A 17,718-nucleotide genomic window follows, 5' to 3' on the forward strand; every position below is an offset into this window, starting at 1 on the left:
GTTGACTGTCTATAGGGTAATGCTCCTGTGTCATTTCCTAGTAGTTTCTCTTGCAGAGCGCATAACAGCAGCGCCAAACAATTTTAGATATATAAGTTGTGCTTATTTATTATAAGTCTTCAGAATGTAATATACATATGAAATTTCTACAGTGGATAACTTAGTTACTATGAACATTTTCATGAACTGGGGAATCAGAAACCAATATTAGATGAAAGTCTGGCAGCCCTGCTGGCATACAAAATTAGCATTTAGCTTTTTGTATTACGAATTACTGCATTCATGGGTAACAGCAGTTACCACTGAAGCCACCGAAAAGATGTAAAAATTTCAAAAGGACAAACATCGAGGTATAACGTAAAAATTGGTGAACACATTCGGTGCTAGGTATTGTTCTCACCTTAGCAAAAGCAGATGCTTGTTTAAAGAGAGGAAATTGTTGAGGTATCACAGAAGATTACAAAAGTAACTCTTAAACAAATTATTGACCATCATGTGTACCATAAAGCGTAGACCTCCATCTTACGAGCCAGGGAGGTCAGCTAGAGGTGGTTTGATCTGCGTGTCGGTTTAATCACTATTCGTCGTGCACAGCGTGCTTAGATACGGGCCAGCCTGAAGTCGTCCTCGCACTGGACTTGAAATCGGCTGTGGACGTGGATTTGATCGGGTTTTCTAACCTTAAAACATTGAATTTCACATTCCATGAGCCATTCCGAAGCATGAAATACTGAATAAGACATGTCAGATTTGTGTGTCATGAACAGGAACGTCGCCAGCGAGATAAAAGTTCGCCTTTTGCATCGGAATCAGAACTTACCAGACGCTATATTGGATTCTATCGTTTTGCAGTTGAAATCTACGTTTGGTGCGTTTACGTTATAACCTATGACCTATGGATATGTGGTGTTTCAGAGCACCAGCACTTTGGGCGTCTCTCGGAAACGCGAAGTTTGTGGTAAGATTTGTTGCAATCAAATTATGATAAACGTCTCATTCGTGGTAAAAATATTTTCATATTTAATTATTTTCGTGTTATAAGTTGCTTGTTATGAAAGAAGTCCATTTCTAGGTTACACCATATTGAGTATTTATCAGAAACGCGCCGGTTTTGGTATTATTTGTTATAACAAAATATCAGTCAATGACATATCGGTGGTTAATGCCTTAAGGACTGCATGACATCAAAGATGTACTGTTACAATACATCTGCTCACTGAGTGTAGTGCGTAAATTGTGGAATTGTGAACTTAGTGTAATTATTTACATTTTGGTATCTGCAAACATTGTGGGACTTTGCTATTAAATTAATAGAAGAGTGTTCCACAATATTACACGTATGGGTGCTGTCTCTCAGGAATGAGTGTGTTCGATTTTGTGAAAATACCAGGGAACAGGCCACAATGAATTTTAGGACCGCTTCCTATACACTGCCTGGTTCGACGAAATTCAAAATTTACTTTATTTATTCATACAGAACGCTTGACCGATTGTGAAATACATAATTCCTTTGTAAATATTGTGTATGATTGTGTGTAGAAACAAACAGGCACACAAGCACACACGCACACAAGCGCGCACACACACACACACACACACACACACAAGGTTGCACTATTTGCAGTAGAAGATTTTGCCCTCTCTTGTCACAACTCTTGTATTTCACCTATTCTAGAAATTCTGCTAATAAACTGAGGCATTGACTTTGTACAAATGAGTTTAGCTTACTGAAAATACAAAGATAAAATAATTTTTAAATTATGTTGAAGTTATTGCAAACTTGTATCAAACATTTGTAATGGAAGTTTAAAAATCTTATGGCATTTCTGACTGAATATGGAACTTTAATGTTTGGTAAGATCTTTCAGCAGAGTGAAAGTAGGATTTCCTATAAATTGCACAATTTTCATAGCCAAACGTAGAGTGTAAAATCGGCAAATGGGCTCTCAAATTTACCAGCCTGAAGTTTAGTTTTGCGTAAAAAAGTATAACTGGTTGAAAGTAACCAAGGTCGTTAAGAAAAACTTAGTAGCGATTTGAGGGAAAATAGAAATATTTCACGAACAGCTGCTGCTAGCTATGGGAATGAAGTGTGAAAACGTTCGTGTCTTCAAGGTCTACCTATTTTACGCATAAAAAGTTACATTAGTATGATATTTAACTGTCATAAAGGCTTCTTCCGAATCAAGTACTAAATTTCGCACATTCTGACATCAGAAGATATGCGTCAGAGAATTGTCAGAGCATGTGCTTCAATAAGTGCTGATGTGATAAGGAATAACACTGAATCCATGATAAGAAGATTGCAGCACTGCATTGATACCAATGGTCATCACTTCGAACACCTTCTGCAAATGGACGTTCATGCCACCTTTGTGACCTTCGTTGAGCTTCAAAGACCTTACTGTTACACATCACTGGATTCGTCTCGATAGATGCTATCAGAAAAAAACACCAAACTATAGCACCCCATTAAAAAAAAGTTACCTTGATATCTCTGAAGCGAACCCACCTAGCAACAAAAAAACCAATGTCGTATTATGGCCTCCATTGTCCCATGCAACATTTGACCCTGAAACTTTTCAGCTCCTATAAAAATTTCAGAGTTGTTTTAGGTGGCAATAGTTAGTGACTCACCCTGTACATTAATGACTTGCTACTCTATATTCATGAAGGTACAAAGCTAGTTCTTTTTGCTGATGATACAAGTACAGCAATCACACCCAAAAAACAAGACTCAGCTGAATTTCAGAATATCATTAAGTGGTTCTCTGCAAATGACCTCTCACTAAATTTTGAGAAATTATACAATTTCATACAGTAAATGGCATAACATCACTGATAAATATAGACTATGAAAATCCTGTTGCTAGGGGGAGAATACTCAAAATTTCTGGATGATCTGCTGAAACGTTTAGGTTCAGCTACTTATGCTATTAGGGTTATTGCAAATTTTGGTGATAAACATATCAGTAAATTAGCCTACTATGCCTATTTTCATTCACTGATTTCACACAGCATCATATTTTGGGGCAGTTCGTCACTAACAGAGAAGTATAATCAGAAGTGTAATCAGAATAGTAGCTGGAACCCACCCAAGATCACCCTGCGCACATTTATTTGAGGAACTCAGGATATTCACAGTTCCTTCACAGCACATATATTCATATATGAAATTTGTTATTAATAATACATCTCAATTCAAAAATAACAGTGATATGCATATCTACAACACTAAGAAAGGATTATCTTAACTGGTCTGGATTAAATCTCACTTTGGCACAGAAGTGGTGAATTATGCTGCCACCTCCTGACATGTTTTGCATATTTCCTCACAGTAATGTCTTGTGGAATAATTTTCTGGGTTAGCTCATCACTTGTAAAAAAAGTATTGATTGCATAGTAACGAGCAGTAAGAATAATATATGGTGTGCACATGCAGGTGTCACGCAGGCACCTCTTCAAAGAGCTGGGCGTTTTAACTGCATCATCACAATACATATATATTCGCTAATGAAATTTGTCAATTTCAAAAGAATAGTGACATTCACATCTACAACACCAGAGGAAAAATGACGTTTATTACGATTCTTAAAGCTGTCACTCACTCAGAAAGGAATTCGGTGTGGAGCTACAAAAATTTTTGGTCATTTACCCAATATTGTAAAATGTCTGCTAAGTAGCAATGCAAGTTTTAATTAAGCTAAAATCATTTCTCCTTGACAACTCCTTCTGTTCAATGGACCAATTTCTGTTTAATAACTGGTAACTTGCAAAACAACTAGTTTTTAAGTGCAATTGCATCATGTATACATAACCTATAAACGGACTCATTCCACATCACTTTGATAAAACAATCGTTCGTGTGATCCATGGAACATGGAAAGATTTAACTAACGAACTAAATGTTTGTTTAATGGAGAAACAAGTTATCTGCACTGGACAGATCAGCTTGAAGAACTGCTTCAAACCACTCTTCAGAAGGACGATCATAACAATGACAACTTGGACTCTCTGTTGTACACTACATGAAACTGGAAACGCTTCTAGAACAGGATGCCTGAAAGGTTAAAGCACTAAGTAATGGTTAATTACCAGATATTTGGCATTCAACAGGGTACAAAATACGTACTCAAGACAAGAGCTCTTCTAATTTTTTTATCGCTATTACTAAAATCAAAGGTCAATTTACGCTTCATCTCCATTAAAATAACCCTAGTCTAAAGAAAACACTCCCAAAGGTAATACTATCAAAGACACTTTTCTTCAGAAAAGGAAAAACATTTGCTTTTGACAATTCTATGACACTGTAACTGGAGTGCGTTAAAGGCATATTGCATACAGAACTTATGAGTACATACTGAAAATTAATGCCTCCAAATTTTGTGTTCTGTTCTCAATATCATCTGAGGCATTACACGTCTTGCATATTACTCGTTCAACTTTCCCACTTCTCTGAATCAAGTTGCAACTCTCTACGATTAGAGGGTTCCGAAATACAGCGTATAACTTGGCCGTGTATACCGTCATTATTTCAGTACTTGAGCAACAGTGAGCTGTAACCGAGTTTCTAAGTGAAGAAAACGTGCTTCTAATTGAAATCCTTCGCCCTTTACATGACAATACCAGACCACACATAAGCGAAGCGAAATCTACAATAGTCTTAGTGCTTGGGTTCATGGTCATTGATCGTCCATCATACCGTTCCTGCTTGGCCCCTATCCGAGTTTTATCTGTTTCCAAAACTTAGAAACACCTTCGAGGGCTTCATTTTGACAGTGATAAAGTGGTGCATGCAGAAGTGAAATTGTGGCTTCATCAACTAAGTGAAATATTCTACAATGATGGTATCAACAAACCGGGAGAAATGTGTATGTCGGCAGGAAGCTTTAAGAGTTTTCACACAAAAAATTCGTAGGCATTACTTTTCACCACTTACTCGTACATAACAAACCGGCAGTGGCCATCAGGTTCTAATTATTAGTATCATATGCCACTATGCATAAATGGCAAATATCACATGGTAATTTTCGGTTTCCTGCCTAGCTTATAACTGTCAGCCACAGTAGAATTCACACCCCCTTGCAGAATTTAAAGATGGTGCACGGAATGCGCATTTGTTATTTAAGGAACTCGTAGTGCTTACCTTCTTCATTTCTTCATACGTGTTGAACAGTACATTCGGCTCATTTCTCATCTTCCAAAAATCGAGTACATGGTCCCAGAACGGAGTGAATGGTACTGTAAAACAAGAAGATGCCAGTTAAAACATGTAGTGAACGAGGCAAAATAGAATCTGCCTGACAAAAAAAGTGAAGCACCCAGAAAGGAAGGAAGAAATGAGATGAAACTTCGTGGACTGAAAATCTATATGATTTCAATGGTTACAAAATCGAGTCACACTAATAAAGAACTCAGCAGTATGTGCACACTTGTAAGTATGACATTGCACCTCGTCTGTTCAGGATGCATGTATTGATTCGGTTGTATTCTCTCCTGAGGCAAGCTGATCCTTAACTGTTGCAAATAGTCCTTGATTCCTATTTAATGGCACTGGGCGTTGCAGATGCTCCCATCCATGATCTATTGGGAACAGATCTGAGGGATCTTGCTAGCTACAGGAGTACCTCAACATCAGACAGACAGTTCATGAACGTTTGTGCCATGCGTGAACGAGAACTGTCTTGTTGAAACCAGTACATGAGAGGTAGCTCTAGAGACCGCAGGAGGCTCGTGATGTACTTTTCTGCCGCTAGAGTTCATTAAACCACTGTCAGCCATAACCTGTAGTCATACCGAATGGCTTGCCACACTGTGAATCCAGGATTAACATCGCTGTGTCTTTGCAGAACACTGGGAGAATGAGACCTCTCCCCAGATCTCCAGCATACTCGCTAATTATGAGCATCCAGGGTAGTCCAAAACCGCGATTCGCCACTGAACACAATTCATCAGCTGTCCATGCTTTATGTAATGATTGTAAGTACATTTAAATTCTTCTTGCTAAGGAGCGTGACATTTTCAGTGTAGTTTATGTTGCCAATATCAGTAACAAGGCTGTCCAGATTCTTCAATAACAACTACCAAAGCGTTTGTTGGCTGCTTTCTTCTTCTTCACTAGTAGCTGGGGATGTTTAGCATTTTGAAGGAATGCATTTGCCACTTACTGCTGTCACAAAAGACTGATGATATGCAGCTATCAAGCGTCCTTTTACACTCTAAAGGTCCAAGGTAGCAGCACTTCCAATAATATGATCTTCTATCACATCCTCTGAATATGTTTATTCTTACAATCCAGCTATAATCTCCTAGGTCAGTTCCACTAGTGTGTGTGTGTGAGGGGGGGGGGGGGTCGGGTGGAGCGCGGGGGGTGGCTTGCGGGTGGGTGGGGAGAGGAAGGTGCTGTGTCATGGATACCCAGGGCCTGAGAAGATCGACAAGCAACTTGCATGTTTCCTTGTAGGCTACTATATACAACTACAGAATGGACCTTGTGTTTGAACTTTATAAGTATATTAAACCTCAACAAACTGTGCCAGTTACTTCTACATGGTGTCATCTAACGAAGAAGTTACAGTACAGTTGCTGTGTAATGTTTAACAGTGTTCGGCAGTTTGTCTACTGATGCAATAAGAATACCTGAAAATTGACTGTTGTACAAGTTAATTTTCCGGGCAATTAAGAACAAGAAAAAAAAATGCGTTCTGTTTGCCGAATTTTAATTGTTTACCAATGAACTACTTGGAGATTCTTAACACATACTCCAAAAAGACAATATATTTATTACACAGAAGAGTTATATTAAAGTATGAGAAATGTATTTTTCACAATCCATGTTATTGTTGTCCACATCCTCATCCTTTACACTCATCCTTTATAATTAGAATCTATGCATGACCCTCTTCATTTGCGATCTGTATACCATTGAGGGAGATCTTCTTCTTGTTGGAAACCATAGTTCTCCCGCTGAAGCATCATAATATTTAGGAATCTTTGTAACATCTGGGCTAATCCAATGTGTTGCATACACAAAGTTGTGCAGTCACTGTTGTCACTGTTAATGCCTGTATAATCACAGGCAGAAGCATCAGTGGTCATAACTTGCAATATACACTCAATGTGTACTGTCACCCTGCATGTAGCGTCAAAGATCATAATCTCGTTCATTTTGACAATAAGCTGTCAGTAGAGCCCAGCATATCCAACTTTTATACCAAAACCAAATCTAAAATATAAATATTTTTTAAATGACATCCACTGCTGCAGTGACTTCACCTCATCTGCAAGGAAACAAAATAAACACTATTAGTTAGACACACACACACACACACACACACACACACACAGATATATATATATATATATATATATATATATATGTGTGTGTGTGTGTGTGTGTGTGTGTGTGTGTGTGTGTGTGTGTGCGTGTGTTTGTCTAACTAATAGTGTTTATTTTGTTTCCTTGCAGATGACGTGAAGTCACTGCAGCAGCAACACCACGTGATGCAGAAATTATGTTGTTTAGCATTAGTTACAGTGTAAACAACAGCAGCAGTAGCAGACATGTCAGTTGAGTACAATATTGGACCAGGAGTTGTATCCAGTGGTTCTATTACAATATTCACGATTTAGTGAAGCGAAAGTTATATTATCCACAGATGAAGGGTTTCGAATATGCAACGCATCAATGCAGATATTTGCTTTATCCATGGAAATGTTGACCCACCATAAGTTATGCTGGAAGAATTACAGTGCTTAACAACAAACAGTTCTCACATCACAGGCGAATGCATTTAAGAATTTAATTAGCACCAATTATGTAATACAGCAGTCTCTAGAATGTTGACTATAGTGGCAAAAGCATGCCCACCGATTCTTAGACATTGTGGAGTAATCTGAGGGAGATAAATCACCACAGTCTCTCTTTGAAGCGTTAAGCCACTATCAGAAAGTATTAAACATTTCTCACACATGGCAGATGAAAGCATAAGAAGAAGAAGAAGGAGAAGAAGAAAGGTTGACTTCATCAACCATCACAATATTAGCCAATCAGAAAAGACATTCGGGGTCAGCTGGGATTAATCGTATATGTTGGGAAAACATACAGTTCAAGAAGCACCAATACATGTTGGAGAAAAGGTGTTTGATTTGACACCCAGTTTAGTGGGCGAGGACTATTAGAGTCCTAAAAACAACGAATCCCAAAAAATATTTGCCAGAAGAAATATCATATGCTGAAACCTTGTGTATGACTTAAATGCATAGGTGAGACAACGCCCCAAGTACGCTGTTAAAAAGCACAAACAGTAGAAAATCACATTCTAATTATTAGATCAGCATCAACTGGTACACTTAGCAAAGCTGAAGGAATTGCATTCTGCATAAAAAACTGAATGCATTACCTCTGAAGTGCACATGATGGTGTGATGAAAAGTAATGATCCAAAGCTTTTATTCCTTCTTATATGATGACAGAGATATTCATGTCAGACGTATTACTCAGTCGACTTTCCCATTTCGCTGATGCAAGTTTAAACCCTCTGGTGCAAGAGGACTGTGTCACACAGTGATGTGTAACTATTTCAGTGTGTGAGAAACTGAATGCACGAATTCGAAGAGTACCTCTACAGATTGAGCACCCTCTCCTTCAGTTTGACAATGCCCCCTGATGAAAGTTGTCATCTTCACTTTGAGATCACTGTCATCGATCATCAACTGTAAAGATCCGACTTAGCTCCATCCAGTTTTCACATGTTTCCAAAACTTGAACACCGTCAAGGACTTAACTTCGATAGTGATGAAGCTGCGCAGGCAGAGGTGAGTTGTGGCTCTGTCAACAAAGTCAAACATTCTAAAGCGAAGGTATCAAGAAATTTATCTCTCTTTGGGAGAAACGTGTTCAGTGCCAGGGGTCTGCGTTGAGAAAGAAATATATAGACGTGAAGACAAGGGATGCTGAATGTTAATAAAATTTATTTTATTAAAAAGCTGTAAGAGACGTGAAAAATCCAGAAGCCCTTGTATACCATGATGACCTGAATGAAATCATCGAATACTTAAACTACACACATTAGTTGCTGCAGGGAAAACAGCCCAAATGAATGAAATAACATAAAATATTTCAAAGCTTCAAGAAACGTTGGGACGAAACGGTCTCATGACAAACTAAAACAGACCATAGACGCGAATTTTACAAGAAGAATTCCAAGTAGGTAACGGAACAGTGCGGAATAAACCACTACTCAACATTCTTCCACATGAAAGCGAGTATTGTGGAACATCTGAACAGAACGATAAAAATGGTATGAGGATGCAATTTAATCTTTGAGGTTAATACAAAATGGCTCGACATTCTGCCACAATTTATTGGGGAGTATAATTGAACTAAACATCATAAGACTAAAATCAGGCCTATTGAGGTTCATGATAGTGGGTTTCAAAATACGCTATACAGGCACACAATCGTATTAAGATTGTGGATCCACACAAGCAGAAATTGAGTGTATGCGATATGCTGCGTATGCCGAAGTATACAACTTCGCTTGAGAAGGCTTACCAACCAAACTGATTAACAGAGATATTTACATTTTCCAAAGTACAGTGGACAAACTCCGAGAACTGCATCTTGTGTGGATAAAAAAAATGGCCCACATTGAATCAGTATCTGTGGAACTGTCTACCCAGGATAAAAGATTTTTAATGTTTAAGAACACCCACACCAGGAGTGATGTCCCTTCGTCATATATACTGTCTCTGAGTGTCTCCTAGCTCCTGTGGTGCATTGTGAGGATGGCCCCAATACTTCTCATACTACCTTCACTAAGTGGTACATCCCATATGTAGCAACATGTCAAGATATATGCTTCTATGACTCCAACCTCAAGAGATTCAAACAACAAATTCAAATCGTACATTGGGGATAGTCATTTGAGATTGCTGCTCTCAGAGCTCGAAAAACACAAAGCAGAAATTGCACATAGAGACCACAACACTTACACCTTGAAATATCAGTTACCATAACACATGCCGATCTTCTTCCATGATTTAAGTGGGTATGATACTCAGTTTCTTGTTGGGCACTAGGGTGATTGCGACTTGAATGATGATGAGGCCAGTGTAATCCCTGACACCGTTGAAAAAAAAAATTATTTTGTGAGCGGATCACGCCAAAAAAAGAAAAAAAACGTTCTGCTTCCCGAATTCACTACATTTCATGCACTTGTCTCTTCAGGAACCTTGGTGATACGATGCATCAGGATATACATATCACCATAGCTGCATATACTGATGGTGCAAAGTTTCAGCTTTTGACAAAGAAGGGGGTCTTTCCATATGTGGATGTGAAGGAGTGACTCCATGGAACCATGTTAGCTGTCATAACCACATTCTGCAGTAAACTCACATATATTGCCGTAACAGATGCTGAGTATGGGCATACAGTGTACGTCTGACAAGAGTTATGATTTTAGGACGTATGTTAAATTGAATATGACAGCCAGTATACAGTTGTCTCAAACTCGTTTGAGATTTTCCAGCATCTGCGCGTAGGAAAATACTCTCTGAAACCTGCCTTTTGTTACACTGTACCAGGCCTCTCACGGGGCACAGTCTTGAGAACATGTGTCAAACTATTATATGTATCAATTCCGCTACTTTGCTGATCCAAATTTGCTTTATACAGACAGTTTCATCTACTGGGTGGAAAGTTGCTATCCATATCAAGTAATTGGATGCGATCTCTAAGCATTCGAGATCTCCAGATATTGGACTGATAGTCCTTATTGAAAGACACCTCAAAACAAGAAAGTTATTGGCCTGAGGAAAAGTGAAGTGAATGGTTTGTGGAATTTGTAGTGTTCGCATCGAAAATATATGCATATCATAAAGACACCGGTGCCATCCAAAGAAGGGCTAAGTGTTTTGCACTGTGGAACCTCAAAGACTCTCACATTAGAGGATTACAAGAGGTGACTGTTCGATGGCATTGGTGCCGCTCTGGATATGGTATGCCAAGTAGTATTGCACGACAGGTGAGAGGTGAGCTGTCGCGAGATGACAACGCTTCATCTTTGTGGATAGGACTGAGACCCTCTCATAGCCACTCTTCATTTGCGAGTGACTGAGTGCACAGATCTATATGTATTTGTAAACAGCGGTTGTTTGATAAACAGTGGTTGTGTGTGTGTGTGTGTGTGTGTGTGTGTGGTTTTTCTTCATCTTCTGCGTCCAGTTTCTATGTTCCGTATATTGTATGTAGAAATGCTCAGAAAGAAATGAATAAAAATTTAACAGTGTATAAACTGTACATAGCATTTAAGTTTTCTCTCTACTACTTTTTAGTGTATAAATGTATCTTATAGTAGCAGTACTGGATATAAGTCATCGGAAAATTTTATTGTAAGAATTTGCTTTGCAGTTTATTATAACTAAAGCAAGTACTAGTAATTTATATAAATCATTACAAACTGAATTATTTTACATATATTTGTAAATAAATTAATGAGAATTGTATTGAAATATTAATTTGTTATATAATTAGCATTATTTCCTAATCCTTTCACTATTGAGTGCAACAGAAATAAAGAGAAAATATTGTCAATCATAAATTGTTTACAACAAACTTGATCCTCACCATATGGTGTACAGGTCTAGAATCAAGAGAGCCACGTGTGTGTCCTAGTTATAAAGCATGAGGGGGTGTGGGGTTCCCACAATTTTAATGTGTTCCCGTTGGCTGAGAGAGATAGAAGGCTGGGAGAGGATGCCCTTCTTTTTCTAGTCAAATTTATTGCACAAGTTGCATGGGTGGGTTATGAGGTTCCATACTGACCTTGAATGTAAGCCACACAAGTGCCCAGCGAGCATGTATTCAGTATCGAGTTACATCTTGACCTTGAATATACCTCATACTATTTCCTCAAATTTTTGAGTAGGAAGACGGTGTGCCTGGGTGACTAGAATACAACTCGTCCACTGGCCTCAGCTCTAAAATGATATTCCCTGTCAAGGTCAAGTGTAACCAACACGAGGAGTCGTTATCAGCGTCCTTGAGATAAGATCGTTTCTGCGACTCGTACATACACTGCCTAATTACTGACGTGTTGCAGCAGTGTGATTTCTGTTCTGATATATCATATCTACAGCCACATCCACATACATACTCCACAACACATCGAATGGTGCATGGTGGAGGGTACCCGATACCACAGCTAGCCATTTCCTTTGCTGTTCCACCCATAAATACGAGCAACAAGGAAAGACGACTGTCTATATGCCTCCGTGTGAGGGCTTATTTCTCTTATACTCGTGGACCATACGCAAAATGAACGTTGGCAGCAGAAGAATTGTTGTGCCATCAGCTTCAGATGAGGGGTCTGTAAGATTTGTCAATAGAGCACTGGGTTCTGTTACTTAAGAAGTCTCAGAGCCAGTCACATATTTGAGAACCTATTCTGTATGCTCGTTACTTCTTTAACAATCTGCAGTATTCGAAAATTCTACATCAAATCGATGTGAAGGAAACTGGTCTGTAATTAGGCAGATCCGATCTTTTTTTCGAGTCGCTTGGGATTTCGCGCTGGGTGAGAGATTCGCGATAAATGGAAACTAATTAAGGCGCCAGTGTCATAGAGCACTCTCTGTAAAACCGAATTGAGATGACATCCGACTTATTTCTTTTCAACAGCTTCAGTTGCTTCCCTACGCCAGGGATGCATGTTATTACGTCCTCCAAACGGAAGTCTGTGCGACTGTCAAACGACGGTATGTTTGTACGATGATCCTGCGGGAAATTCTTAAACGCCAAATTTAAAATTTCAACTTCCTTTTGCTGTCTTCTATTGCCACACCAGACTGGTCAACGAGTTTACAAGCCTTAATCCGCTTCGTAATTTCACATAGAGTCAGAGTTTTCTTGGGTTCTTGTCAAAATCATTTGTTAAGGTTGAAGTTTTAAATGCCAACATATTAGGTTAGGCTTTACCGTGTCGCGCGGGATTAGCCGAGCGGTCCAAGGCGCTGCAGTCATGGACTATGAGGCTGGTCCCAGCGGAGGTTCGAGTCCTCCCTCGGACATGGGTGTGTGTGTTTGTCCTTAGGATAATTTAGGTTAAGTAGTGTGAAAGCGTAGGGACTGATGACCTTAGCAGTTAAGTCCCATAAGATTTCACACACATTTGAACATTTTTTTTCTTTACCGTGACTGTTATGACATTAAATGAAACAACAAGTTTACTGTTACCAGTCACTCTTTATTTATCTCCACTATCCTCCTGAAAGGTTTAAACCTCCATCATAAGGTGGATTTAGTTTTGTTAGTATGACATTTGTGTGTGGGTTGTGTTACGATTTTTTTGAGGAAATTGTGGCACTTTCTAGTGGAGAAACAAAACACTAATTCAGAACTTGGTTTTGGGTTTCTTTTGATAAAAAACTAAACGTATATCTAACGGCAAGAATAAAATAAGTGAAATAGAGTTATTAATTACAGGACTATATCACTAACGTCGATTTGCAGCAGGGTTTTGGAACATGTACTGTATTCGAACATTTGATGTACGTCGAAGAAAACGATTTATTGACACATAGTCAGCACGGTTTCAGAAAATATCGTTCTTGTGAAACACAACTAGCGCTTTATAGTCATGAAGTAATAAGTGCTATCGACAGGGGATGTCAAATTGATTCTATATTTTTAGATTTCCAGTGCGCTTTCGACACCGTTCCTCACAAGCGTCTTCTAACCAAACTGCGTGCCTACGGAATATCGCCTCAGTTGTGCGACTGGATTCGTTATTTCCTGTCAGAAAGGTCAAAGTTCGTAGTAATAGACGGAAAGTCATCGAGTAAAACAGAAGTAACATCCGGCCTTCCCCAAGGAAGTGTTATACGTCGTCTATTGTTCCTGATCTATATTAACGACATAGAAGACAATCTGAGTAGCGGTCTTAGATGATGCTGTCATTCTCCATCTTGTAAGGTCATCAGATGGCCAAAACGAATTGCAAAATGATTTACATAAGATATCTATATGGTGCGAAAAGTGGCAGTTGACCCTGAATAAGGAAAAGTGCAATGTTATTCACATGAGTACTAAAATAAATCAGCTAAATTTCGATTACGCGATAAGTCACATAAATCTGAAGGCTGTAAATTCAACTAAATACTTAGGGATTAAAATTACGAAAACCCTAAATTGGAACGATCAGATAGATAATGTTGTGCACAGAGCCAACGAAAGACTGCGATCCATTGGAAGAACACTTAGAAGGGGCAACATGTCTACTAAAGAGACTGTTTACACCACGCTTGTCCACCCTGTTCTGGAGTATTGCTGTGCGGTGTGGGATCCGCATCAGGTGGGGCTGACAGATGACATCGAAAAAGTACAAAGAAGGGCAGCTCATTTTGTATTATCGCGAAATAGGGGAGTTAGTACCACAGACATGGTACGTGAATTGGGATGGCAATCATTAAAACAAAGGCGTTTTTCGTTGTGACGGGATCTTCTCATGAAATTTCAATCACCAGTTTTCTCCTCCGATTGCGAAAACATTTTGTTGGCACCCACCTACATAGGGAGAAATGATCATCACGATAAGCTAAGAGAAATCAGGGCTCCCACATAAAAATTTAAGTGCTCGTTTTCCCGCGTGCCGTTCGAGAGTGGAACGGTAGAGAGACAGCTTGAACGTGGTTCATGGAACCCTCTGCCAGGCACGTTATTGTGAATAGCAAAGTAATCAAGTAGATGTAGATGTAGAGTACCTACAGTACTGTAGGCAGTCTATTTTATTTATTTTATTTTTACGTTTCAGCCAGCTCTCGGTTCCGAGACTAAGTTGAGCACGACAGCTTTTCTGGAGGGCAGAAAATTCAGGAACTTTATTCTGTGCGCAGTTTGCTTTCGCTCTCTGCGTATCGACTGGCGAGCGTTCATCGGGGACCACAAACTACCATCTACCCTAAAACATATCCTTGTGCAGTGCGCAGATACTCTTCTACCAAAGACCTGCTTCCTTTGCGTAGTGCACCATTGCTCTATCTATGTCTTATAATTCTCCACGCCATAACAGAGGTCCGGAAATCTGCAAACAGTACCGTCACAGAATCGGCAAATTCTTTTGCTGATACCCTCCACTCGGCTCCAAACCAAAAGACCTCGATTAACCCTGTGAACAATTCTGCAGACTGGGAGCTCCGCTTGCACCCAGCGCGTGTGGCCAGCAGTCTTCGCCACTTCCCGCGAGCCGCCCCGAAGCTGTGGATGGCCTCGGAACCCACGCGGGAGACGTCATTGCTGCCGACATGAGCCTTGACTAGCAGATGACTGCATCCTGCACGCTCGATAACAGCAAGCAAGGCCTCCTCTACATTTCCTATGAGGCCATCGACAGGTATACCGAATGCACACTGGATTTCTTCCCGGCCCTAAGCTGTTTCAGAACCTTCAACATCGCAGCGCGTCAGCAACCGTTGGTTAATATATTAAAAAACTAAAAACCCGCCTCGATTGCGAAAAAAGCACCTAGTGTTAAGTGTTAACCCAGGTTTCGGCGTAGATAACTACACCTTCTTCAGAACAACAATAAAACCCACAAGTGCCTAAGAAGACCTTTGTCAGTCATTGAAAGAACACCATAGCTATACATTTATAAACGAAAAAGAAAAGGAAAACACAAACAGTACATATGTACAAAGTCAAAACCACTATTTAACTTAATGGTGTACGCTCCACCTCACACGGGCCTATGTTCGATGGGCCATGACCCGCCATAAACTGCAGCTACAAACGGTCGCTCACTTGCAAGCCTGACCCGCTATGTTTGCACATGCGCAAGACAAGCGAAGTTACTTGAATGCGCATGCGCATACGAATACGAGAAAGTTTATCCATGGGTCGGGGCTAAATAGCCCATATATTCCCAACCGTGGATCAACGTATATCAAAAAATGAAATGGATAGAACAAGAGACGAGCTAAATAGGAGATGAAACATAAAAATAACCGCACACGTTTGCTTATGCTAGTAAAGAAACTTATATATGAAGCTACCTATGGGAACAGGAGGAAGTCTTAAAAACTATACCTAAAGCCAGTAGTTAGCCTGGGGGAGGGGGGGGGGGGCTGAGGGGACGTAATCTAAAGACGTCGTGGTAATAAAGATATAGGGATAAAACGTGAGGTGTTCAACGGGCTAAAATCGCCTTCATCGTAAAAGGAAATTGATGATAAAAAGAAAGAAGATGAACAGCTTGACCAACCGCGCTCGCCAATCAGCGCGCGCATATGATAATCCCCAGATGTTTTGGAAGATCTTTAAGCATCTGCAACATGTTAAAGACAATATCCTCAATGACCTGTTCCTACTAAGAAATAGAAATTTTTTTGAAGGTTTCGCGCCTTTACTTTGTTCTTTATACTTGCATATCTGATGATCTGGGGATTATCTCATGCGCGCGCTGATTGGCGAGCGCGGTTGGTCAAGCTGTTCATCTCCTTTCTTTTTATCCTCATTTTCCTTTTACGATGAAGGTGATTTTATCCCGTTGATCACCTCACGTTTTATCGCTATATCTTTATTACCACGACGTCTTTAGATTACGTCCCCTCAGCCCCCCCCCCTCCCCCAGGCTAACTACTGGCTTTAGGTATAGTTTTTAAGACTTCCTCCTGTTCCCATAGGTAGCTTCATATATAAGTTTCTTTACTAGCATAAGCAAACGTGTGCGGTTATTTTTATGTTTCATCTCCTATTTAGCTCGTCTCTTGTTCTATCCATTTCATTTTTTGATATACGTTGATCCACGGTTGGGAATATATGGGCTATTTAGCCCCGACCCATGGATAAACTTTCTCGTATTCGTATGCGCATGCGCATTCAAGTAACTTCGCTTGTCTTGCGCATGTGCATACATAGCGGGTCAGGCTTGTAAGTGAGCGACCGTTTGTAGCTGCAGTTTATGGCGGGTCATGGCCCATCGAACATAGGCCGGTGTGAGGTGGAGTGTACACCATTAAGTTAAATAGTGGTTTTGACATTGTACATATGTACTGTTTGTGTTTTCCTTTTCTTTTTCGTTTATAAATGTATAGCTATGGTGTTCTTTTAATCATTGACAAAGGTCTTCTTAGGCACTTATGGGTTTTATTGTTGTTCTGAAGAAGGTGTAGTTATCTATGCCGAAACCTGGGTTAACACTTAACACTAGGTGCTTTTTTCGCAATCGAGGCGGATTTTTAGTTTTTTAATATACTAAGCTATTTCCCTAATGTGTTCCTGATGCACCTAACATTGGAGCTCCCGGTAACTAACAAACACCTCCCCCTTGTGCCTGCTCGGATTCTGCTCATCTACACTCACAGATAAAATGGGTTAGGCCGGAGGGCCGGCCCACACGTCGACTCTCCTCCTCGAGCAACACGAACGTGTTAACATTCGCCAATTTCCCTTCCCTGCAGTGAGTGCAGATTCACAGCGTCGTGTACACAGCAAAGTACCTCGGCAGCAGAGTACGAGGAGAAACATGGGACACCTGAAGTGTCTGATGTGATGCGCCACATTCTCCGCCACCACTACGCCAGAGGCAGCAGGCTGACGATCGCTGACCGTGGCCAAATGCATCTTCAGCTACTTGTGAATTGCTGCCAGCTGTTCCTGAGTCCACACAAAACCTAAATATCCTGTCACTGCTAACTTAAGAATCAACCGTAAAAGCAC

The 17,718-nt window shown here is 40.0% G+C and overlaps 1 protein-coding gene across 1 annotated transcript in view; it reads right to left on the minus strand.

The window, feature by feature from the left end:
- LOC126092215 (luciferin sulfotransferase-like) overlaps window positions 1–17,718 on the minus strand; it is a 63,757-nt gene that overhangs the window by 8,131 nt on the left and 37,908 nt on the right. The window contains exon 6 of the mRNA XM_049907711.1: window positions 5,147–5,241. Coding sequence (XP_049763668.1) covers window positions 5,147–5,241 — 95 coding nt within the window. The remainder of the gene's footprint in view (window positions 1–5,146; window positions 5,242–17,718) is intronic.

Source organism: Schistocerca cancellata, chromosome 7, assembly GCF_023864275.1.
Source record: "Schistocerca cancellata isolate TAMUIC-IGC-003103 chromosome 7, iqSchCanc2.1, whole genome shotgun sequence".
NCBI lineage: Eukaryota > Metazoa > Arthropoda > Insecta > Orthoptera > Acrididae > Schistocerca > Schistocerca cancellata.